General features: G+C 37.9%; 1 protein-coding gene across 1 annotated transcript in view; it reads left to right on the top strand.

Moving 5' to 3' along the window:
- Nucleotides 1-19,534, top strand: part of SEMA3C (semaphorin 3C) — a 111,729-nt gene that overhangs the window by 43,183 nt on the left and 49,012 nt on the right. Inside the window, exon 2 of the mRNA XM_066318747.1 lies at nucleotides 18,610-18,770. Coding sequence (XP_066174844.1) covers nucleotides 18,610-18,770 — 161 coding nt within the window. The remainder of the gene's footprint in view (nucleotides 1-18,609; nucleotides 18,771-19,534) is intronic.

Below are 19,534 nucleotides of genomic sequence, written 5' to 3'. Positions count from 1 at the left end.
AAATGTGAACCTCATGAGACTCAATCTCATTAAATGTCTTGGTCACTGCACAGCTTAATTTGAACCCATAAAGAAAAAACAAATTGTGTTTGCAGCCATTGTTATTTTTAGTTAAGCCACAAACCATTAATGGCTGTTTAAAGCAGGGGGTTCTGCATTTTTCTCCTCAAGCATGTGCTGCTTGCTTCCTACCCATGCAGATACACAGCCAGAACACTCGGTCCCTCCAAGGCCACTGCAAAGGCTTCAGAGTTGTCAAGTTGCGCTAAAGCTCTAGGAAGGAAACCTGTCTCTGCCTCACACAACCTCCTTGGGGATGACTGTTCCCAAATGATTTGTTCCTGGGTATAATGAAAGGCCAAGATACTGCCTTTGATCTAACAGGATGTAAAAGGTGGGCCTTGGCAGTGAGTGCCCGTCCCAGTTATGGTCTTGGATGATGTTTGGAAAGTTGATATCACTCTCTACATTTCTGATTTCTCTTTGAGTTGTTTACAAAGGTGCAGGTGTTTCTGAAAGATATCTCTGTTCAGCCCTATATTTCTGCTGGGCAGTGTTGCAGTTCTACTTTCAATCTGAAGTAAATTGATGCTGACAAATAAATTATCAGATAGATACATTAGCATCTTTGGTTTGTGGTAAGTATCTTCCCACAACCTCTCTTTGTATCCCTAACCTAGAGGGATTCTTGAGGTCCACTGCTATTAAACATGTCCAAGCAAGATTGTATTGAGAAAGGAAGAAGAAAATTGTGTGCAAACCACTTTTCAGCTGTATTGACAATCTTATTTCTAGAATGGTATTTTCTTGTCTTCTTGCTCTCTTTCTCTCTTTCTGGTTTGGACTTTGTTTTTTTTTTCATGTAACTCTTATTCCTTGTTGATTATTTCCTCTGCTGGGATAGCAGTACATTATTGTGGCAGGCCAGTGTTTCTGTACAACCAGATAAAATTTAACTTCCTGTCTTCAAGTAAGACACTGCTGTGTATTTTAAAACAAATAACTACTGTCATTTGTAATAAATAGCCCAATATTTTAATTTCCTTTCTTCCTCTTTTCCCTCAGAAGTGATTGTCTTTCTTCACTTTCTTTTTTACCTGAAATTAAAAACTGGTCCAACAGAGCATTTAAAGATGCTTAGTTTGCATTCCTGAGAAGTCCTAGTGGAAATTCTTGTATGTTTTCAGTTAAACTCTAAGTGCTTAGTATTTTCCTAGAGGAGACCATATTACAACTGTATCAGTTTTAAACTTGCCCCTGTTTTGTTCTTGTACACTTTTTTTAATTTTTAGAGGTTCCTGCGTTATTTCGATCTTTTAGCCTTGCTCTATGGAAAATATGGCCACAAGTCTTTCAGTGGAACCTTGTGAATTCTGTTGATTGTGAAAGATGTGAGTGCAGAGGTAAATATCTAGAGAGGGGGGATCATCTCTCAAAGTGTTGAATTTCTTGGAAAGGGCATAAAAGGGAGTTGGAAGTTTTATTAACTGAAATTACAGTTTGTTACCTTTATGTTGGCAATGATTCCTGTGAGAGACATGGATGACCCTGCAGCATTTTTCAATACTTGCAAGAAAACATGCATAGACACTGACCTATGGGCCTGGTGTTTTAATAAATGTCCATAATGTTTTGTTCAAGGAGTTACAGTTTCCACCTGTTTTGAGATTTCATGGGGAATTGTCACCATTAGGTATGACCTTATGCAGATCAAGCAAACTGACAACTATTTGTAGAGTGGAGTTGTCTCTTCAAGTTCTGCTCCAGCTCAATAAATCATGGCAGGTTCCTTCAGATGGAGCTTTAGAGAATCTGAGCTACTCCCCCCTCTCTCTTTAACCCTCTGATTTTTACCTCTCAGTGAGGATATACAGAGCTTCTGCAAACTGGTCTCCTAAATTCAGTACCTCAGATGCCTGCAGCAGACTGTGTGCCTCTGCCCAGCCTGCCCAACAGCTAATGTACAAACTCACATCTCTTTGGAATTCAGCGTTATTAATGCAGAAGAGAGACTAGTGCAAGCCATGCCCCGACCTTCAGATAACCTGGAATTCTTAACATGGAACTCCTGAGCCACCCTTAATTGCTTATATTTCCCTGAGTCAGAAAGGTGATGGAGCCATTTGTTTTTGGAAGAATACCTTCGTTTTCTTCCTCCTAGAATATTTGCAGGTCTGTTGTAACTTAGTGGCAGTTCTGGCTTTGGGCCTGTGGCTTGTGCTGCCATACAAAATATTTTTGACTTTCTACTGACCTTCCTTGCTTAATATTCAAAGCCAGTTGTTACATGCCACTTTCCTGTGTTTTTCTTTCCTGCTGATTTGCTCCAGAAGATGATGCTTAGATTACTTGTAATCCGAATGGCCACAGAGGGTTTGGCGTTGGTTTGGGTTGTTTCTGTGGTTGAGTGACTCAACAGCAATGATCATGTATTTACCCTGCACCTCCCAACAGAGTGAAGCAGACAGGAGGCAACCTGATAGAAGGTCTCCAATAAGAATATTCAAAATCAAAAGTCAGTTCAAAATGCAAAATGGGGACATAAAATCTTCCTGTCATAAACACTTCTCAAAAACTAATTTAAGAGGTGATTATATGTACCCTCTTCTAAAGTATTTAAGCTGCTGCAAAACTTTTTTTTTTCATCAGTGTTGCAGTAAGCTGAAGTTATGTAATATGCCACCCCTGTCCTTCTGCACAGGCATTCAGAAGCTGCTGTCTGTGGCCCCATCTTGAGAAGTTTACAATCCAAATAAACAAGACAGACCAAAGCCAGAAGGAGAAGCAGATGAAATGATGCACCTAGGGTTCTGCATCTGGTCAGTAGCAGAGCTCAAGTTAATCTAAGAGGTGCTTGTCACTAGAAATATGTTGTTTCAGTAAGAAAAACCTGGTTGATGCCAGCTACAAGCTGAGTCAATTGACTTTTATAAACTACTCTCTGTAATTTCAGAGGCAAGACCTAGGAAAAATGTGTTGATTTAATGAATTCGCAAACTGAGACAAAAGAAGTAAGAGCATCATCTATACCCTGTCATGAAGTGGAATCAGAAATAACATGGCCCTTATCACAGTGGGATATGCTGACATACACACTCACAATAATGAAGTGCTCTTTACCTTGACATATGGTTGCCTTTTGCCCAACCTGGAAATGAAACTCGAGATAATTTTAATAAGGAGGTAATATAAAAGGGGATCTTTGTTTGAAGGCCTCCAGGAGCAGTTATGGAAAGGTGTCCACAAAAGCCCACCCCGCCCCAGGGGTGAGTACATTTCTATAGGTTTTAGGAAATTGGCATAATTGATAAAATCAGGAGGACGAGCGGTGATGCAGTTCCCCCCCAGGCCAAGCCCTCTTTCTGGGGCCCCCCTTCAGCACCAGTTGTACTTTGTCCATGAGAATATATCTGGAAGAGTTGTTCTCAACCTTGGTTTCCAGGAAGAACTAAGATAGCACAGGAGCCTTGTACCTCCTGGGCCTTGGAACTCTGGAATTTGTTTTGTCTTTCTGCTGAAGGAAAGGCCATGGAAAAGTACTAGGAAAACCAGTCACCACTACGATAGACTGACTACAGAGCTACAAATATATGTGTGAAGAATACAGAGAACATAGAAAAAAGGCAAAACCTAAATGGCGTCAATATAGCAAAAGAGATGAGATTCTGGGAATATTTTAATATTTTATCTATTCCAGACTGGTAATGTGTATTTTTATGTTTTCATATCTAATCATCAACAGTTATTTTATGCCTTTTATATTCTTACTTTTTTCTTCAGTACAGATGCAAGCTTGTGTAACTACTTGCTCATTTCTGATTAGAATTTTTCCCCAAGGCTATTGACATAGTTTTCTTTGTTCAATTAAATCTAGCTAAGTACTAATATTTCATGAGTAACAGAATCATTGCAGCAGAGAAAACAGTTCAAACAAATTGCACTCTATACTCACTGGCTAGGCAGACACCCACACACTAACATTAATTAATGTAATTGATAGGTCTTATTTTAATTACAGTAATACAATAGTTATAAATAACTTTGCAAGGTATTTAAAACGCCCTGTGTGAACAACTGAAGGGATTTTTGGTGTCAGCTATGCAAAGCAGAATTTGTACAGTTTATGAATAATTTGGGCATCAAGACATAGAACAAAAACTCTTTTAGCAGCAGCGTTTTATAATTCTGAAAAAATAATACTATCACTTGGACCTGGGCTCTCTGCTATTTCGCCTGGTATGCATAAGTTCACACTCTCTGAAAGGATAGTACTTCACCTTATTAGAGATCTATCTCTATTACAGGAGAAAGGGAAGCAGAACTGAAGGAGAAAACCAGTATTAATTACATGATCTGGACGATTGTCATTTATCTGTGAGCAGCATCTAAATATTGGCAATGTGCAGCCGGCAAACATTTGCTTGCATGATTATTTTTGGCATCTATGAAAAGTCACCTTCTGATTGCTTCTATGAGTAGTGCTTTCAGGACAAATCATGCAGATCTGCTTTGACTTAGTGTGCAAAGGGCAGAGGGATACTAGACAGTACCTAATGTTATCAGGAAATAATGCAAATGTATTCAAATTGCAGATATTGTATTGCCTTCCCTTACTTCCTCTCCTCATATGTCATTTACTTTGTAAGATGATAAATCTTACAAAGATTTATCTGAAGATTAACTGAAGACGTTAGTTTGTCGCACTCCTATCTGTGTGATTTTTGTCCTGCTTGCAGGTTTTTTGATACAATTACATTTTAGTTCACTACAGTTACAGAGAATTAGATCTTTTCTTATTTCAGTGGCCCGGAGTCAATCATTGAAACAAACAAACCCTTTACTTAACTGTTTTCAGATTTTATTTTTTTTTAACTGTTTGTTACAGTTGCCCCTTGAGGTACCAGGTGAGGCAAAGTTGTGTTTTTGTCATATTGAGGAAGTTCAAACTTATCAAATTCAGGAAATTCTTGTGTCATCACATAAATATTTGATATCTGGTCCGAGTTAATCATTCAGGCTTCCTTGGTAATCATTAGAGAAAAACAAAACAAAACAGAAACCTACAGAAGAAGGTTGAAATCAGTAACAAAGGAGAAAATTATGTTGGAGTTGGATAACTTAGGTTCTTGTGTTACTGTTCTTTCTACCACATTCACCAGGATATTTCTCCCCGGAGCAGTCATTGATTGTTAAGGTTTCCCTTCTCTCATGCCCAAGGCTGAAGTACACTGCCCTCATCCTCTTGTCATGTTTTAAGCCTGAAGAAGTTGATGCGTTTTCTGCCAGTATAGGATTTGGGAAAATTTCATTTGGTTTGGGGAACAGAGAAGGATGGACTTCCCTGCGTGTACTTTATCTCACAAGTTGTAAATCATTAATCATTTGCTCTGCATTGTTCTATTTCTAGACGAGATTTGATGTGATAAAGGGGCAGGCCATCGATAGGCAGTGACAAGTGTGGGACAGCCCACTTTGCCTCTTGTGACTGGACTCAGGAATTAGACCTCTAAGCACAGCAGGCTCACATCTGCTCTGCATGATCTGTCTTGTGGCTCTGAGGGAGCAGAATCAAGTACTAAAGAGACAGCATAGTTCCGCAGATTCCAGCATGTTTCCTTTGTTACTCAGTGTGTTGGGAATTATGTTAGAGGACCTATTTTGGAACATAAAGTGGCATTGCTGTACAGAATTTATTACAGTATCGCCAAACTGAGGATGACATTTCTTAAAACAAATGTCTGTGCTCTAGGTTGGTTTATAATACCAGGACTAGGGCCCAAGCACCCGAATTTCTAGGTCATTCCTCGCCCTGAGCTCATGTTTTCATGAATTTTGAAATTTTACCTGTAGCCAACTGGTAAGCATGGTAAATTTGGAGACTTTATTTCTGACAGTTATTTGGGAACTTGAGAATTGATTCTTAATGCTCTATATTTTATAGTGTTATATAAAATAACACTATATTTTATGCCAGTGATTCTCTGTTGGTTTTGTTGATGTTGAGAGGTGAACATTAAGAGCAATGCAGTGAAAAATCAGATCAACAGACATTGGTCAGTGAAAATAAAATCCAGTGTTGTGTTAAGTGTTTTAATTCTCAGGCTAATGATTAGAAGCAAGAGTAGATTTGATAACTTTTGTAGCATAAATGGAAAAGATCAGTATCAGTAGACTGTAGTGTCTTCAGTGATGTGTCTTCAGAGCTTTATAATAGGTTGCCATCAAAAATATGTTTATTGCCATAAAAAGAAGTTTAAATTATTTATTCTACACTAAATATGCATCTGATGAAAGAAACCCCTTCTTCTAGGAACTTTCAGTGCCAGTAAACCACCCAGCAACCCAGCATGGAATAGCAAGCAGAGCTGAGCAAGAGGTGCAACTCTGAGAGATCATTTAACAAAGCTAAAGTTATTAGAATAAATGTTAGTTTTTATAACTGATGAACAGTTTGTAAAAATATAAAAATGAAAATATGCTGTGAAATGCTATGAAGGTGAAGCTATTTGAGGGAACTAGTCAAAATATTTCTTACATAATACTGAAAGCCCCATTTAATAAACACCAGCTAAAACACTTAAACCTGTTGAAAATATTTTTCATTCAGTGTGAGTTCAAAAGGTCACTGTTTGGCATTCCTCCTCACAGGCAAATCTACTGAAGCTAACATGCCTTTAGTAAACAAATTCTGATTAAAAGCTATTCAGAACTGTCTCTATTTTCTTTGTCACAATCGCATTGTAGATATTTTCTTTCTACAGCAATCAAATTCATGACATCTATTTAATGGAGTTAAATGGGTTGTGCATTAAGCAGCTTTATACAAAAGAGAAACACTAAAGCATGTGTACCTGCAAAATAGAGTGATTTAAATGTATTATGCAATAAGCCTAAACGTTTATCAGGAACTTAATTAGAATACTAACTTGAACATAAAAATGCCTTTAATTTGTTATTTTTTAACGAACATACATTAAATGAACTGGATAGTAATTCTGAAAGACAGGTAAGTGTTGTTATAAACATATAGCAGATGGTTAAACTGACATAAATGGAGGCTGAGAAGTTTGTTCAAGGTCAGAGAGCAAGTGCCCAGGAGTTCTGACATATAGTAAGTTCCCTGTTCTGATCATGAAACAAATCTCCTTTGTTCTACATATTTGCACATTACACTTTAAATGAATAGCCGTATTATTTTGCTTTTGCTTCCAAAATATAAGTACAGGGCATACAGAAGAGACACAATCTATGATTTTTGCCTCTAAATTAATGCAGTTTTTGTTTAAGGATCAAAGGCACAGAGTTATATACTGAGGGCACTTGCATCATCCTCTGCATCCTTTCCTATAGAGATAAGCGGATGACTGTGGTTGATTTCTATCCTATTGCCTGTCCTGTACCTGCAGTAAGCCAATTTTAATCTGTCAGGAATCTAAATGCTCTTCAGGTTTGGTTTCCTAATTGAGTCTTTCCTTCCTTGAACCTTCAGTTTCTATTCTGAACCTGTTAGGAGGCTGACATAGCATTTTATTGAGTATGTTACTCATCTTGACTCCTCTGCCTTTTTACCTGAAAAGATTGTGTTCTTTTTTCTCTTTGCTGTTGTTCAGGATATCCAAATAAATTAATTGCTCTGTTAGAGCAAAGTTCTGTTAGAGCCTCCCATTATCTGAAAGAGATAGTGTTGTAATCATGAGATGTTTCATAACTGAAAGTTGAATATAAACAACTAGGTTTTATCTATTTTGTTTTTTCTATCTGTGTAAATGCAAAAGAAGGAATTCTTATACATTTTTTCCCACTTTTGGCCAAGTTCTAAATGGTCATCTTGATGAATAAATATGGCAAGTCTAGTTTAAACATGGAGTGAGTGACTGCAGAAGGTTTATTTACTTTAATGGCTTTCCATTCAGATTAAATATAAACAAAAAAGCATAAAAGTTATCTCTTAAATCCAAACCAGAGTTTTGGCTGAGCTTATTAAGTCTGAAGTGTCTGGACTTCAAACAAACAAACAAACAAACAAAAATCTCTTTTTGCATGTGAAATACATTTGAAATAACTTCCTCCAGCTATTTAATTTTCACATCAAAGGCTTTTTTTTGCACCAAGTGCAATCCAAAAAGAAACCCAGTACAAAAAAGTACCAAACTGTTACCTTCACCTTACATATGTAAGTCACAGAGTTTATGTGACATGTCTAGAGTCCAAAAGCAAAATACCAGCAGGCTCTAATCCACCGGGCTGTGCTCAGCCCACTGAACATGACTTTTATTGTGCACCCAAATGCCAGCTGGTGATCGCATGAAGATTGATGGTAGCATGCAGCTCTGGAATGTGCTCCTAAATTCACTCTTTGTGTCAGTCTTCATGGTGTGAAAAGGAGTGAAATACATTTGTGTTCTGTGTGTTTAAACAGCGAGTGTGCTGTCCACCGAGCAGGCTTGGAGCACTCCTGCTCCCAGGAGCCAGCAGGAGGGACAGCCACGTCCTATAAACGACACCCAGCAGTGACAGAGACAAATCCATACAGAAAATACTAACCTCAAATAAAACAGTCCACACATGCTTGGAAATATCTTATTTTTGAAGTTTCCACTTGAAAAAAAACCACTCTAAACCTTCATTAATTTAATATTGAAAGTACTCATAACAGTCCTTGGTGTTCAGCAACACAAACAGAAAACACGGGTGATGAAATTAATAATTTCCAGTTGTGTCCAACCACTGAAGTCCTCTGGGGGACGTGGCAAACCCCATATTCAATGAAGCAGGTTGTTTCATAACAGTAATTTGAAAAAATAAATAAATTAATGTGAAATCTGATGAAACCCCATGACTGTTCCTCCAATGGGAGTGAATGCATTTAATATACCAGAAAAATCTATTTCAACAGAAAAAAAGAACCATCTGCCCAGACATTTAAAGACAGACCTGACCTTTGATTTTCTCCCAAGCCTAACTTTCCTTGGCTTCAGAAAGCATCCCAAACACCCACGTCCAGAAAAGCAGCTTGCTTCCTGTCAATGGAAAAGGCTGGGTGGCCTTGCAGCTGCAGAATAAAATTTAATCCAAGAGCTCAAATTAGGCTACAAGGGGTAGTACAGTGGGTACTCTACTAAAGCATACAGAACAACAAATAAATATAGGAAAAGGAATTAAGAATATTGTGGAAAAGTATTCTATTATTCTAAAATTTCTGTAAATGGAAATAACACTGGGAGATTGGGATAAATGCAGTTGTGACACAACTGTGGAATCGAGTGTGGCTGTTGCTTTTGGTGAAATTTGTTATCTCCAATATAATGACCCTTCTGGCATCGTGTTGAACTGGCAGTTCATGGAAGGTTCACTGAGCAGGGGATGCCATTTGTTGACCTCCAGCTGCTTTGTTTTCTCACATAGTGGAGTGAGAATAAGTGTTTCTTTTATCCTGCCCAGATGTAAAGCAGAGCTTGCTACCTATCTTGACTTGGTTTATAGAGATGATTATCTGATATGTTAACAAGAGTATGTAGACATCAGGTATATGCATCCCAATGACATACTGATGCTAAGGAAACAAGAAAACACACCAAAAATAGGAAGCAGTGGTTTACCTATTTGTGTGTGATACCCACCATATGCCCCATACTTCTTTGCTATGGGCAGCTTGGCTTTTTTTATGAGTATCCCACTAAATTCAAATTTTTTTGTGAATAAAAATACTACCCTTTAGTTTAGCAGTCAACTGAAACCAATTTATTACTGTAATTCTTTTGAATAAGAAATACTGCCTTCCAAAGTTTCTTCAGTTCATAACTGGGTAAATTTTATATTATTTTAATGAAGAATGAATGAAAGCTAAGCACTGGGATTTAGCTTTATCTCTTTATGCCTGATGTTTGCCTGATAGCTAATCCTAATTTGATTAAATTGATAATAATAATAATAATGAAACTGTAACCAAGGCTGCATATACTAAATTGCCCTGTTTTGTACAAGTAGTGGTGAGAAGTGACTGCTGAAGATAGGAACAATATGTTTTGAGGAGATCTGTGGATAAAGCAGCATGGTTAAAGTTGCAGTATAGTTGGTAACATCAATAAAGGCAGGGATTACTGCAGCAGGGGCAATAATGCCAATTGTAGACATACAGAGATTGGCTCAATCTCTGGGGAGGTTGCTCTTTGAGGGAGAGAAAGGAATATAATGGAAAGAGTTCCATTGCCTTGCCACAGTGAAGTGGATTTTTATTTTATTACAGAAACCATAATGAAATTTTTCAGTGTATGAGCTGTGTTTTCTCAATGAGTTTTTATTAGCTCTGGTAACAAATAATTCAGCAGCTTAGTGAAAATATGCTCAGAGAGAAAAGGGCTGCATGTGAGCTGATGTTAACAGCTTTTTTTGTCTGAAAGGAAGTTAGGAGACTACCATCATATTTCCATGATTTAAGGTGTAGGTTATTCTGAAATGTTTGATTCACTACAATTTGGCGCCATGGTTGTTGGTACATCAGCAAAGATGTATTAACATCTCAGAACTGCACACTGCTTCTCCTCAGTAGTTGTCAGTTGTGCAAAAGCTAAATTATGTCTTCACAGTCTACAGACTACCTCGATACCTCTGCAAAGTAGTCACTTAGATTGAACAGAAGGATAAATTTGCAAAGAGAGACAATTCTAGCAGTAAAACAACCTACTTTTCACCCAACCTTGCTTACGCTCTCCCTGTTCCTCTCTCTTCCTTCCCAGTATTCAAAGATGTGTCAGCTGACAGCATCTGACCCATCTGTTCGTGGGGAGTATGTAGTCAGGTACTTAAACCTAGCCTTAAAAGATTTGCTTTTATCACAAAAGCAATAGCCAGAATAAGATGCAAAACTAAAGAGAGGTCCACTGAGACTTAGTTCTCCCAGTGGCCAGCCTGTTAGTGGCAAATGGGGTGAAGATGTATGATTTGGAAAAACAGTTCCCAGATCTCATGTTGTTGCCTAGTTCTAACTTGGAGACTATCACAAGCTTCAATCTTAATTAAATTTTTGGGCAGACAATTACAATAATTCCCTTTCTTCCATTTCTCATATCTCTCTTTAAATTTGTATGGAAGTTTCAGTGTCTGCATACAGTCAGGGGTTTAGCTGTCCAGTTAGTCTGACTGCTGCTTGGAACATTTCTCTGTGTGCCTGAGCATCGCAGGAGGAGGTGCAGCCGTTCTTCCAGTGGTGTGATTGGTGCCTCACTAGAAAAAAAGAGAAGAGAGAAAACACAGGAGGTTACAATGAAGACATATACTTCTCCCAGAAGAAGTAAAGCTATGTGGAATCTGTCTGACTTCTCCAGGGGCGCAGCTTTTTTTTTATTTTTTTTCTGTCTCTGTCTCAAAAATAATGTCATACTTGGCAGCCAAAAGCTTCTCACTCCTGCATCTGGAAAACAAGAACATCCCCCAGTGCCAATGGCAAAGCCACTGTGAGCACCCAGGCTGAGCTTCTGCAGCCTTCGGGCGCTGGGGGAAGGGCCCTCTCTTCTCTCTCCATGGGCTTTGGAAAGCAACCAGAGGGTAAACTCTGTGTAACACTGCAGACTTGGAAGTATGCAGCTCTTGGAGAGCAGCTTTCATGCTGCAGAGCTGTTGCACACAAGCTTGTTACACACCAGGCTTGGAGGAGACTGGCTCCCATCTGACGTGGATAACTCAGTGCAGTAATCAAACCCAGTTGGCCTGTCTTTATGGCTCTCCATGCTTGCCAAAGTTGTCCCTTTTGTTTTGGGACCAAAAAATGAGAACAAGGCCTGGACAGGATAATATTGAGCAGAAAAGAACAAGGTAATATTTGAGAAAATAGGATATCTTCTGGAAAGTTCTGTGTAACGGCAGTATTTGTAGCATCCTCTGAAATAAAACATGCAAATTGCATTTATATAATATTGTAACTGCACATTCCTTGCTAAAAAAGGAAGTTTACTCTTCAGTGTTTTTAGTGAAATGCCTATACAGACGTCAGAGGAGTTTACAGTGAGGTAGATGGAGGAATAACCTGAAGATTATGCCCAGAAGTGTCTACAGCCTGGTGAGACTAGATGGCTGCAGGGTGTGGGTGGTCTTGCATAATGCTCAGTGAAGGAATCTCAATACTAGAATATTTGGCAAGACTTAGGATGGCTGTGTAACTGCAGTTTGAAAAACATTGACACATTTTTCCTCTTTGTTTTGGAGTGGGTTTTCTGTTGTGGAATGTGGTATGATTTCACATGACAATATCTGTGAAAATGAAAAAGGAATCGTATCTCTTCTTCATAGTTTAAAGCTTCAATAAGGAGGCATGGAACTTCGTGGGGTGTCTTGGGTTCATAAGTGTGCCACAAAGCCATCTTAATACATTTTGCCACACATGAGTAAGTGGCTTTCTCTTCTCATGTGTTTGCTTTTGCTTAGAGAGCACATTCCTTCTGCACAAAACTGGCAGCTGCCCACACCTCAGAGGATCTGCCCCTCCTTTTTTCTTCGAAGTATTAAATAAAAGATGAAAAATTCTGTTACAGATTTCAGTAATTTTAATAAAACAGCACTCTGTCATGAATTATTTCCCTTCTGGTACAACTTTTAAAAGGCACAATGTTAAAAGCCAGTTGATACTCAATGGTGATGTTTTTAAAGTCTGTGACTTACCAGGATTTCAGGAGTTTTGTGTGTCGTGCAAATTGTGGGGGAAAAAAAAAAAAAAAAAAAAAAAAAAAAAAAAAAAAAAAAAAAGGGCCCATCTACTGACATATGTGAATGCTCTGCTTGAGGTCAACTGTTAACTGGTATGTCTTTTCCTATCAACACATGGTCCCCTTCACAAAGAGCTATTGAGTGTTTTACTGCTCCTAATGTATATGTTGAGCTGCTCAAGGTGACAAATTGTTCTTCAGACATGCTAGAGCCACCTCTGGGCCTGATTCTCCAAAGGCTTCACCTTGGTGCTCTGATTTCCCTTTCTAAAAGACTGCACTATCTCAGTGTAGTAGTGTTTAAATTCCACTCTCAACTCACTTAGCAAGTACACCCACAAGTATTCAAGGTGTATATTTAAACCAGATCATATTTAGATATCATTGAGATTTCCTTGTTATTTACTCTCATTCCAAATGCAGCAATTAAGTTCCCTTTTAGTAGATTATACATTTTAGCTCTGGGCAAAAAGAGGGTTCTGTTTCAGCCTGTACTGTATGCACTCCCTTCTTCTCTCATTCAAATGATCTTGTTAATTAGTTAACCTGTGATTTTATGAGCACTTGTAAATCTATTTTCTCCCCTTTAGCATGCTATTTTTTTAATAAAAATGCAGTTAAGCCTCTTTCAGATGGATTCAGGAGCAAGCAAGTGTGCACATCTGTGATTTCTAGTTCTTATGAAGCTATTACCTCTTATATAAAAAAAGCCAGATTTCATTGTAACAGCATTAAAGAAAAGAGTAAAAACTCCCATGCATGAAGAAGAGATAAAGCAATAAAGAAAAGGTCAAAGGTCCACCTGAGATTTCTGGGCCCTGTGTGGTTAAGGCACACAAGGGACTGACCAGTAGCACATCTGGCTACTTATGGCTACTTATGAGATGTCTGTGTCCCCATTCACAATGGGATTCACTTGAGAAGGGCTGAGGGATGGATTTTAGTTTGAACACTGCATGAGCAGTGGCAAAATGCTTCAGCAGCTCCCTTATCTCAGCCCCTTAAGCAGAAGGAATCAATACATATATCTTCAAAGAAAAGGAATATTGACAGAGCAAAGGTGACTCATTCTGAAGTTCTGAAAAGAAATATTCTTGTTCTCTTTCCATACATGAAATTGAAAAAGTAGTTGCTGGTGTTCTCAGACTTGCACTGTTATAGCAGGTTATTTCCACAAACACTGTGTAAACTATAAAAAATGATGCATTTATTTATTCCATGTCTTTACACTAAAGAAATTAAAAACAAAGCCAAGAAAGCAATAATTAAAATAGCTAGATTCTTATGACATCTGATACTGTTTAACTAAATATTTTCCAGTCATTTCTGCTAAAAAATTACAAAACAGGGAGATTCGTAAATAAAAAGTAGAAAAGAAAATATTTAAACTAAAATAAAACAGACCTTTTCTTCTGACAGAAGTTTTTTGGGTTGTTTTTTTTTATTATTATTTTTTGTAACTTTGCAAATACCTCAGATTTCATTCACATTGTTAAAATACATAACCATTCCATTTAATACTACCAGCATTATGCATAGTGTCTATATGTCCAAATTACTTGTTCACCTGTTTAAACATGACCAATGCATAAAAGGGGACCATTTCCATTTGATGTTATAAGCAAAAACATTGTTTTACTTAAGTATTTATTTCTAGGGAAAAAAAAAATTGGTTTCATTCCAGTTCCTAGAAGGTGAGATTTTACATTGCAGTCCCACATTTGGCATGGGCTGGCATATTGGCACAAACTCAAGGCTTAATGAGGCTTAAGAGAGTCTTGCAGCCTCTATAACCAGAGGCTGACATCGAGCTTGCTGCTGGATGTACACAGGGCGTGTGATTTGTGCAGCCCACACCCCATGAGGCTGTAAAATAAAACAGCATTGTATTGCTGACTTCCACATCACTAAGGCTGCATAAAATCCACGCCAATTTGGGCAGCAGAGGTTCCCAGGAGGAATGGAGCCCACCTTCCTGTAAAGCTGTGTTTGTGCCCTTCACTGTGGTGCTGTGAGTGAATGGATTGCTGTGCTTTACTCCCTGCTTGTTTCTGAGGCACAGACACCAAATCTCTGCTTTTGCTCTGAACTTTCCCGTAAACAGCCTTCTGAGACTGAATCCCTATGATTCTTGCACTCTCCCACAGGGGATCCTAAATTAGAATCCTGACAGACCATCCTGGGCTCAAAGAAGTGCTCAAAGAAGCACTGTGCAGTCCAGGGATGGCAGAGTGCAGGTATGACTGCATGCAGGCTCTCACGTGTCATAGTTTATCCACAGTTTATCATTGGATGAATTCAGAACTTGGGCTAGGGATGCTTGCATAGCATGGCTGTAGCTTAGCAGGCATTGTAAGGATAATTCTTGATTAGGTTGAAATCATTCTTGGTTGTGTTGAACGTTCTGTAAAAAGTGATAATGTGAGTCTGCAAAAAGGAGGTTATATGTTGGGAAGGCCCTGCTAAAAATTGCATAAATTTCAGTAACAAATGCATCAAACATCCTAATAAGATGTCAACCAAGGAAGTCACTTAGAGTCTTGCCTCTACATATTAGAGATTATTATATTCCTTAGTCTGGGAGTTAGGCTGTTTTCAGCCTAACTGTGCTACCAGTGAATTTGAATTAAGAAATGATGAAAACTTGAGGTTGAGTGATTAAATAAGACATTCAGAGGACTACCTGATGGATCTAGCTCACTTATCCTTATGCAGGCTGGACAATTTGGTTATAGTAGGCTGTGTGAGATAACTACACCTCCCTGGATACCCTGCCTCTAATAGCTGGAATCATTTTGTTCTGGCCAGCATATTTAGGTTTGTTTCAAAGGCTTTTGTAATGGCAGTAATAGACATTGCACAATAGACATTGTATTTTGTTATTTCTTCTGTGAGAACAGGACTTCAAAAAATAATACTTTTTTTGTGGTGGATTAGGAGGATAATTAAAGAGTAGGATTTAAACTGTCTAATTGTCAGTAAGCTATGCACTATGTAGAGAGAAAACTCCCAGTCACTGGGATCTCCAAAAATGTGTAGTTCAATAATAAGTGTAGTTCTGGAAAGAAAACTCACTGAAGGTTTTGTCATTAAGGATGAAAGTTACTTGTATATTGCTTTACTGAAAAAAAAAAAAAAAATCTCTGGAGCATCATTCTCCATATAGGTTTTACTGCTTTCAGTGTTTGGTTAAATTCTCAAATCATGGAGCAGAGCTGCTCTGATTGTCAGTAAATGTCTACTTCGTTTTTTGGCAAAAAATTATGTTTGAGAGAGATGAAAGGGTTTGTGAAAAACCACACAGCGTCTTTGCAGCCACTGCTTTCTCCCAGCAACGGCAACAAGATAGTAAATCTTTAAAAAAATCAAATTTTCTTGGATGATTGTATGGTAAATTTTGTTGAATGAAAATAAAATTTGATTAGTTATAAATTCCCTCCTTACTTGCTTGAGTAGCCCAGAGAGTGTAATAAGCTGTAAGCTTCAGCAGTAAAACAAATAAAACCAATAAATCAGTGTGAGACTATTTGTTTCACAGCTTTCCTTCCTCTTATGAATGGTGTTGAGTTTCCATAGTCTAGAAACCTGACATGAAGTGGTGTTATCATCAGCAGCTCGAGGGAGGCAGATTACCTTTCAGGAGCCTTGGAAAGAGTAATACAGTTTCAAAGAGGTTAAAATTCCAAGAAAATAATGGATTTTGATAAATGAATTTGTGGAAATCTGTTGCTGCTTGTGTCTCTGGTTTAAAAGCAATCACAATGGTCATGATTATCTTTTACATCAGCCATGGTGTTTTCATTGTCAGCCACTCTCAGTCAGTGGGGCAGTAAGGAGGGACATCATGTTGTGCAATCACTGCTCACATTCACCCTGTGCTGTGTGGGAAACCCTCGCAGTTTGTCTGTGCCTTCCTGGTGTATCAAATGGACAGTTAGGAGAAGGTTCAGTTCCACCTTACAGCTGCCAGATGTTATGGTAAAGTTAATAATGCCCAGGGAAAAGGATGAGCACTGCGTCTGAGTGTCTGAGTGTCTGAGGCTAGTTGTGAGAATTTCAGAGTGGCCAAAGGTGCTGGGTGTTAATGGCACTGTGCTGGTGAGTCTCCTGGGACAATCCTAGCTCAAGGCTTGCAGGGACAGTTTTTTTGAAGTGAAGTAAACCAGATGATTTTTGAAGCACTAAAGAAAGACTTCTGAAAGCACTGTGAACAATTTTAATATATATTTAAGAAGTTCATTTTTCAGTTTTTAAACACAGATTGTAAATCTTGATTGCGTGTTTATCTATTATCAGGGGACAAGATAAATACTATTTGAAGGTGTTTTTTTAATATTACCATAAGTAAATGCACTCAGATCCTGAAAGCTGTCACACATCTAAATTAATCAAAACACAATTATCATTCAGTAACTGAGAATATTTTTCATCTTCTTATGAAACTAGTTAACAACGATAAAAAAATTAATTAGAGTTATGTATCATATTTATCAGTGCAAATTATATTCTGATAAGTGTTCTTTCAATCATCAGTTCTCTACTAGACAGGTATGAATCCTAAGACTTCAGCTTTTGCCTGCTGTTAAAAATGGCTCCAAGTGATTACAAAAAATTGCTTTCAGCTAAATATGTGTTTTGCAGAAGGTGCATACTTTAGGCACACTTCTTTTGGTGCCTTTTGTTTTTTTAAATAGAGCACATATACTGAAATATTTCTCTTCTGAGAGGTTTTTTTTTTAGTAAAATGTCAATAGCTTTAGACGACTAATTTTGTATAAGACATTTACTTTTTTTTCCATAGGGAATGTGTGAGCAAAACCACTTTGCATTTAAAAAACCTTTAGCAAGAGTGACAAGCCATATTATCCCAGACAGTTTGTAACTGAGAACTGTGAGCTCAGATCTTATGTTTATGGGCAGAGCTTCATTCTCACAAGTACTGTGTATTTGCCACCCTGAGTCACAGAGAACACAATCCAATCCTAATACTCATGAAGAAAGAAAGCATAATTATATGTTAAATATTTTAACAAAGACAAATTGATTATAAAGGTTTTATTTTTCCACTCTCAGCTCTTGAGAAATCTCTCTTCTGCTATTACTGAAAAGTAAAACAATCTTTCTGGGGGCAAAAATATATTAGCCAAGCAAAGATGGGAAGGCTAAGCTTTCTTGAGGGCAGCAAGTAATACTTATATTGCAGTTGCTTATGCTATTCCTGTAACAGGCCTGATCCTGCACTGCTGAGATCAAAGGATGTTTTCACTTCGCTTTGTTGAAGAAAGTTTTGTGTAGAAAAATTGAGCTCCTTCTCCAGTTCTGTTAGTTTGGTCCAAACCCGTAAACAGACAACTGAATGAACAGACACATTTAGGCTTGACTGAATAATTTTGTTTTTCTTTTAAGTAAGCCACACATGGTGATGAATAACAAAGTAAAATTTCACCTTGAAAAGGATAAAAACCTATTCTTAGTGAAGCCCCCTGTTAGGAAAAGGAAGTAAAATGTTCTTACGTAGTTCTTATTGATCTTGTGGATTTTCTGCGGTCATAAACTTCAAAGGGTATTGAACACATTGATTAATCGAATAAATTATCTTCCTTAAAAGCCAAAGCTGTAAATAATAATATCCATTAAAATAAGAATTAATTAGATGAATGAATAACAGCACTGCCTGATTTTTATGAGCTATCTCTCTCTACTTACTGTACAAAATATTTGTATTCAAACTGGGAAAAGAAAATTTGTTTTACCTCAGCCATTGTCTTATTATCTAGTGTCCAGTGAGGCTTTTTCTTCCCTCTCTAACCCCATTTGTGTCCGAAGATACCTTTATTTAGGAGGAAATGCAGTTGAGAAGCAAGAAACATGAGTGAACTGCTTTACTATGCTATTGTCTTTACTATTTCAGAGCTGCAAGAAACTAAGACCTCTGAGTATCACAGGATATCCCACAGCCCCCTGGATTACAGGATATTATTGATGGATGAAGATCAGGATCGGATCTACGTGGGGAGTAAAGATCATATTCTGTCTCTGAATATTAACAATATAAGCCAAGACCCCCTCAGTGTAAGTTCAAGTTTTATTTTGAGAATCTGAGGTTGCTTTACTCCATGCCTTTCCTTTTAAGACAAAAAAAAGTAGTATTTGATTATTTTGCATGGAAGTCCATGCCCACATGTTACTTAATTTTTAGTCCTTTTTTATGTATAATGCACATGAAGCTATATGCTGTTCCTCAAACACTGTTTAAAACTGATCTATTCACTAATTTTGGAGCAATATTCTGCTTGGCCTGGCCTCACAAGGAAAATCTGTGTGATTTGATGCTTTCCATCTCTCTCTAAGATAAGATAGTTTAGAGATGTACTTTCAGATGAATCCCTAAGGAAGAGTAAGATACACACTATCAGGCCATATGGAAAAAATGCACGAACAGGGTTGTCCTTAACCTTATACTGTATTTTTTTATGTTTTGTGCTCTGGGCACTGAGCACTGAACTATTTTCCAATCTGTTCTTATTGCTGTATCAGCCTTTGCCCTTCAGTTGGGTAGCTGAGACACCTTACTTGGGGTTTTTGGGCGCCATAACCCACATCCAGCCCTTGACACCAGCCCTTTCTGGCTTCTCCCACTTACTGAGATGGTGTTTTCCAAGGACTTTGTGTTCCCTCACCAAAGAATAGTACCAAACCTCTGTGTGAAAATAATAACATTATCAAGTGTTTACAGGTTCCTCTCTCGTCTCCAAAGCCAGTTGAAATTTAGCCTCTCTGCTTTTGAAATACATCACCTGCAGAAGTACTTGTGTGCCCAGAAGCTTGGCTGTTGT

This window comes from Sylvia atricapilla, chromosome 5 (genome assembly GCF_009819655.1).
Source record: "Sylvia atricapilla isolate bSylAtr1 chromosome 5, bSylAtr1.pri, whole genome shotgun sequence".
In the NCBI taxonomy this organism is placed as follows: domain Eukaryota; kingdom Metazoa; phylum Chordata; class Aves; order Passeriformes; family Sylviidae; genus Sylvia; species Sylvia atricapilla.
Note: the sequence above shows the minus strand (reverse complement) of the source record. Positions and strands in the feature narration are given on the sequence as shown.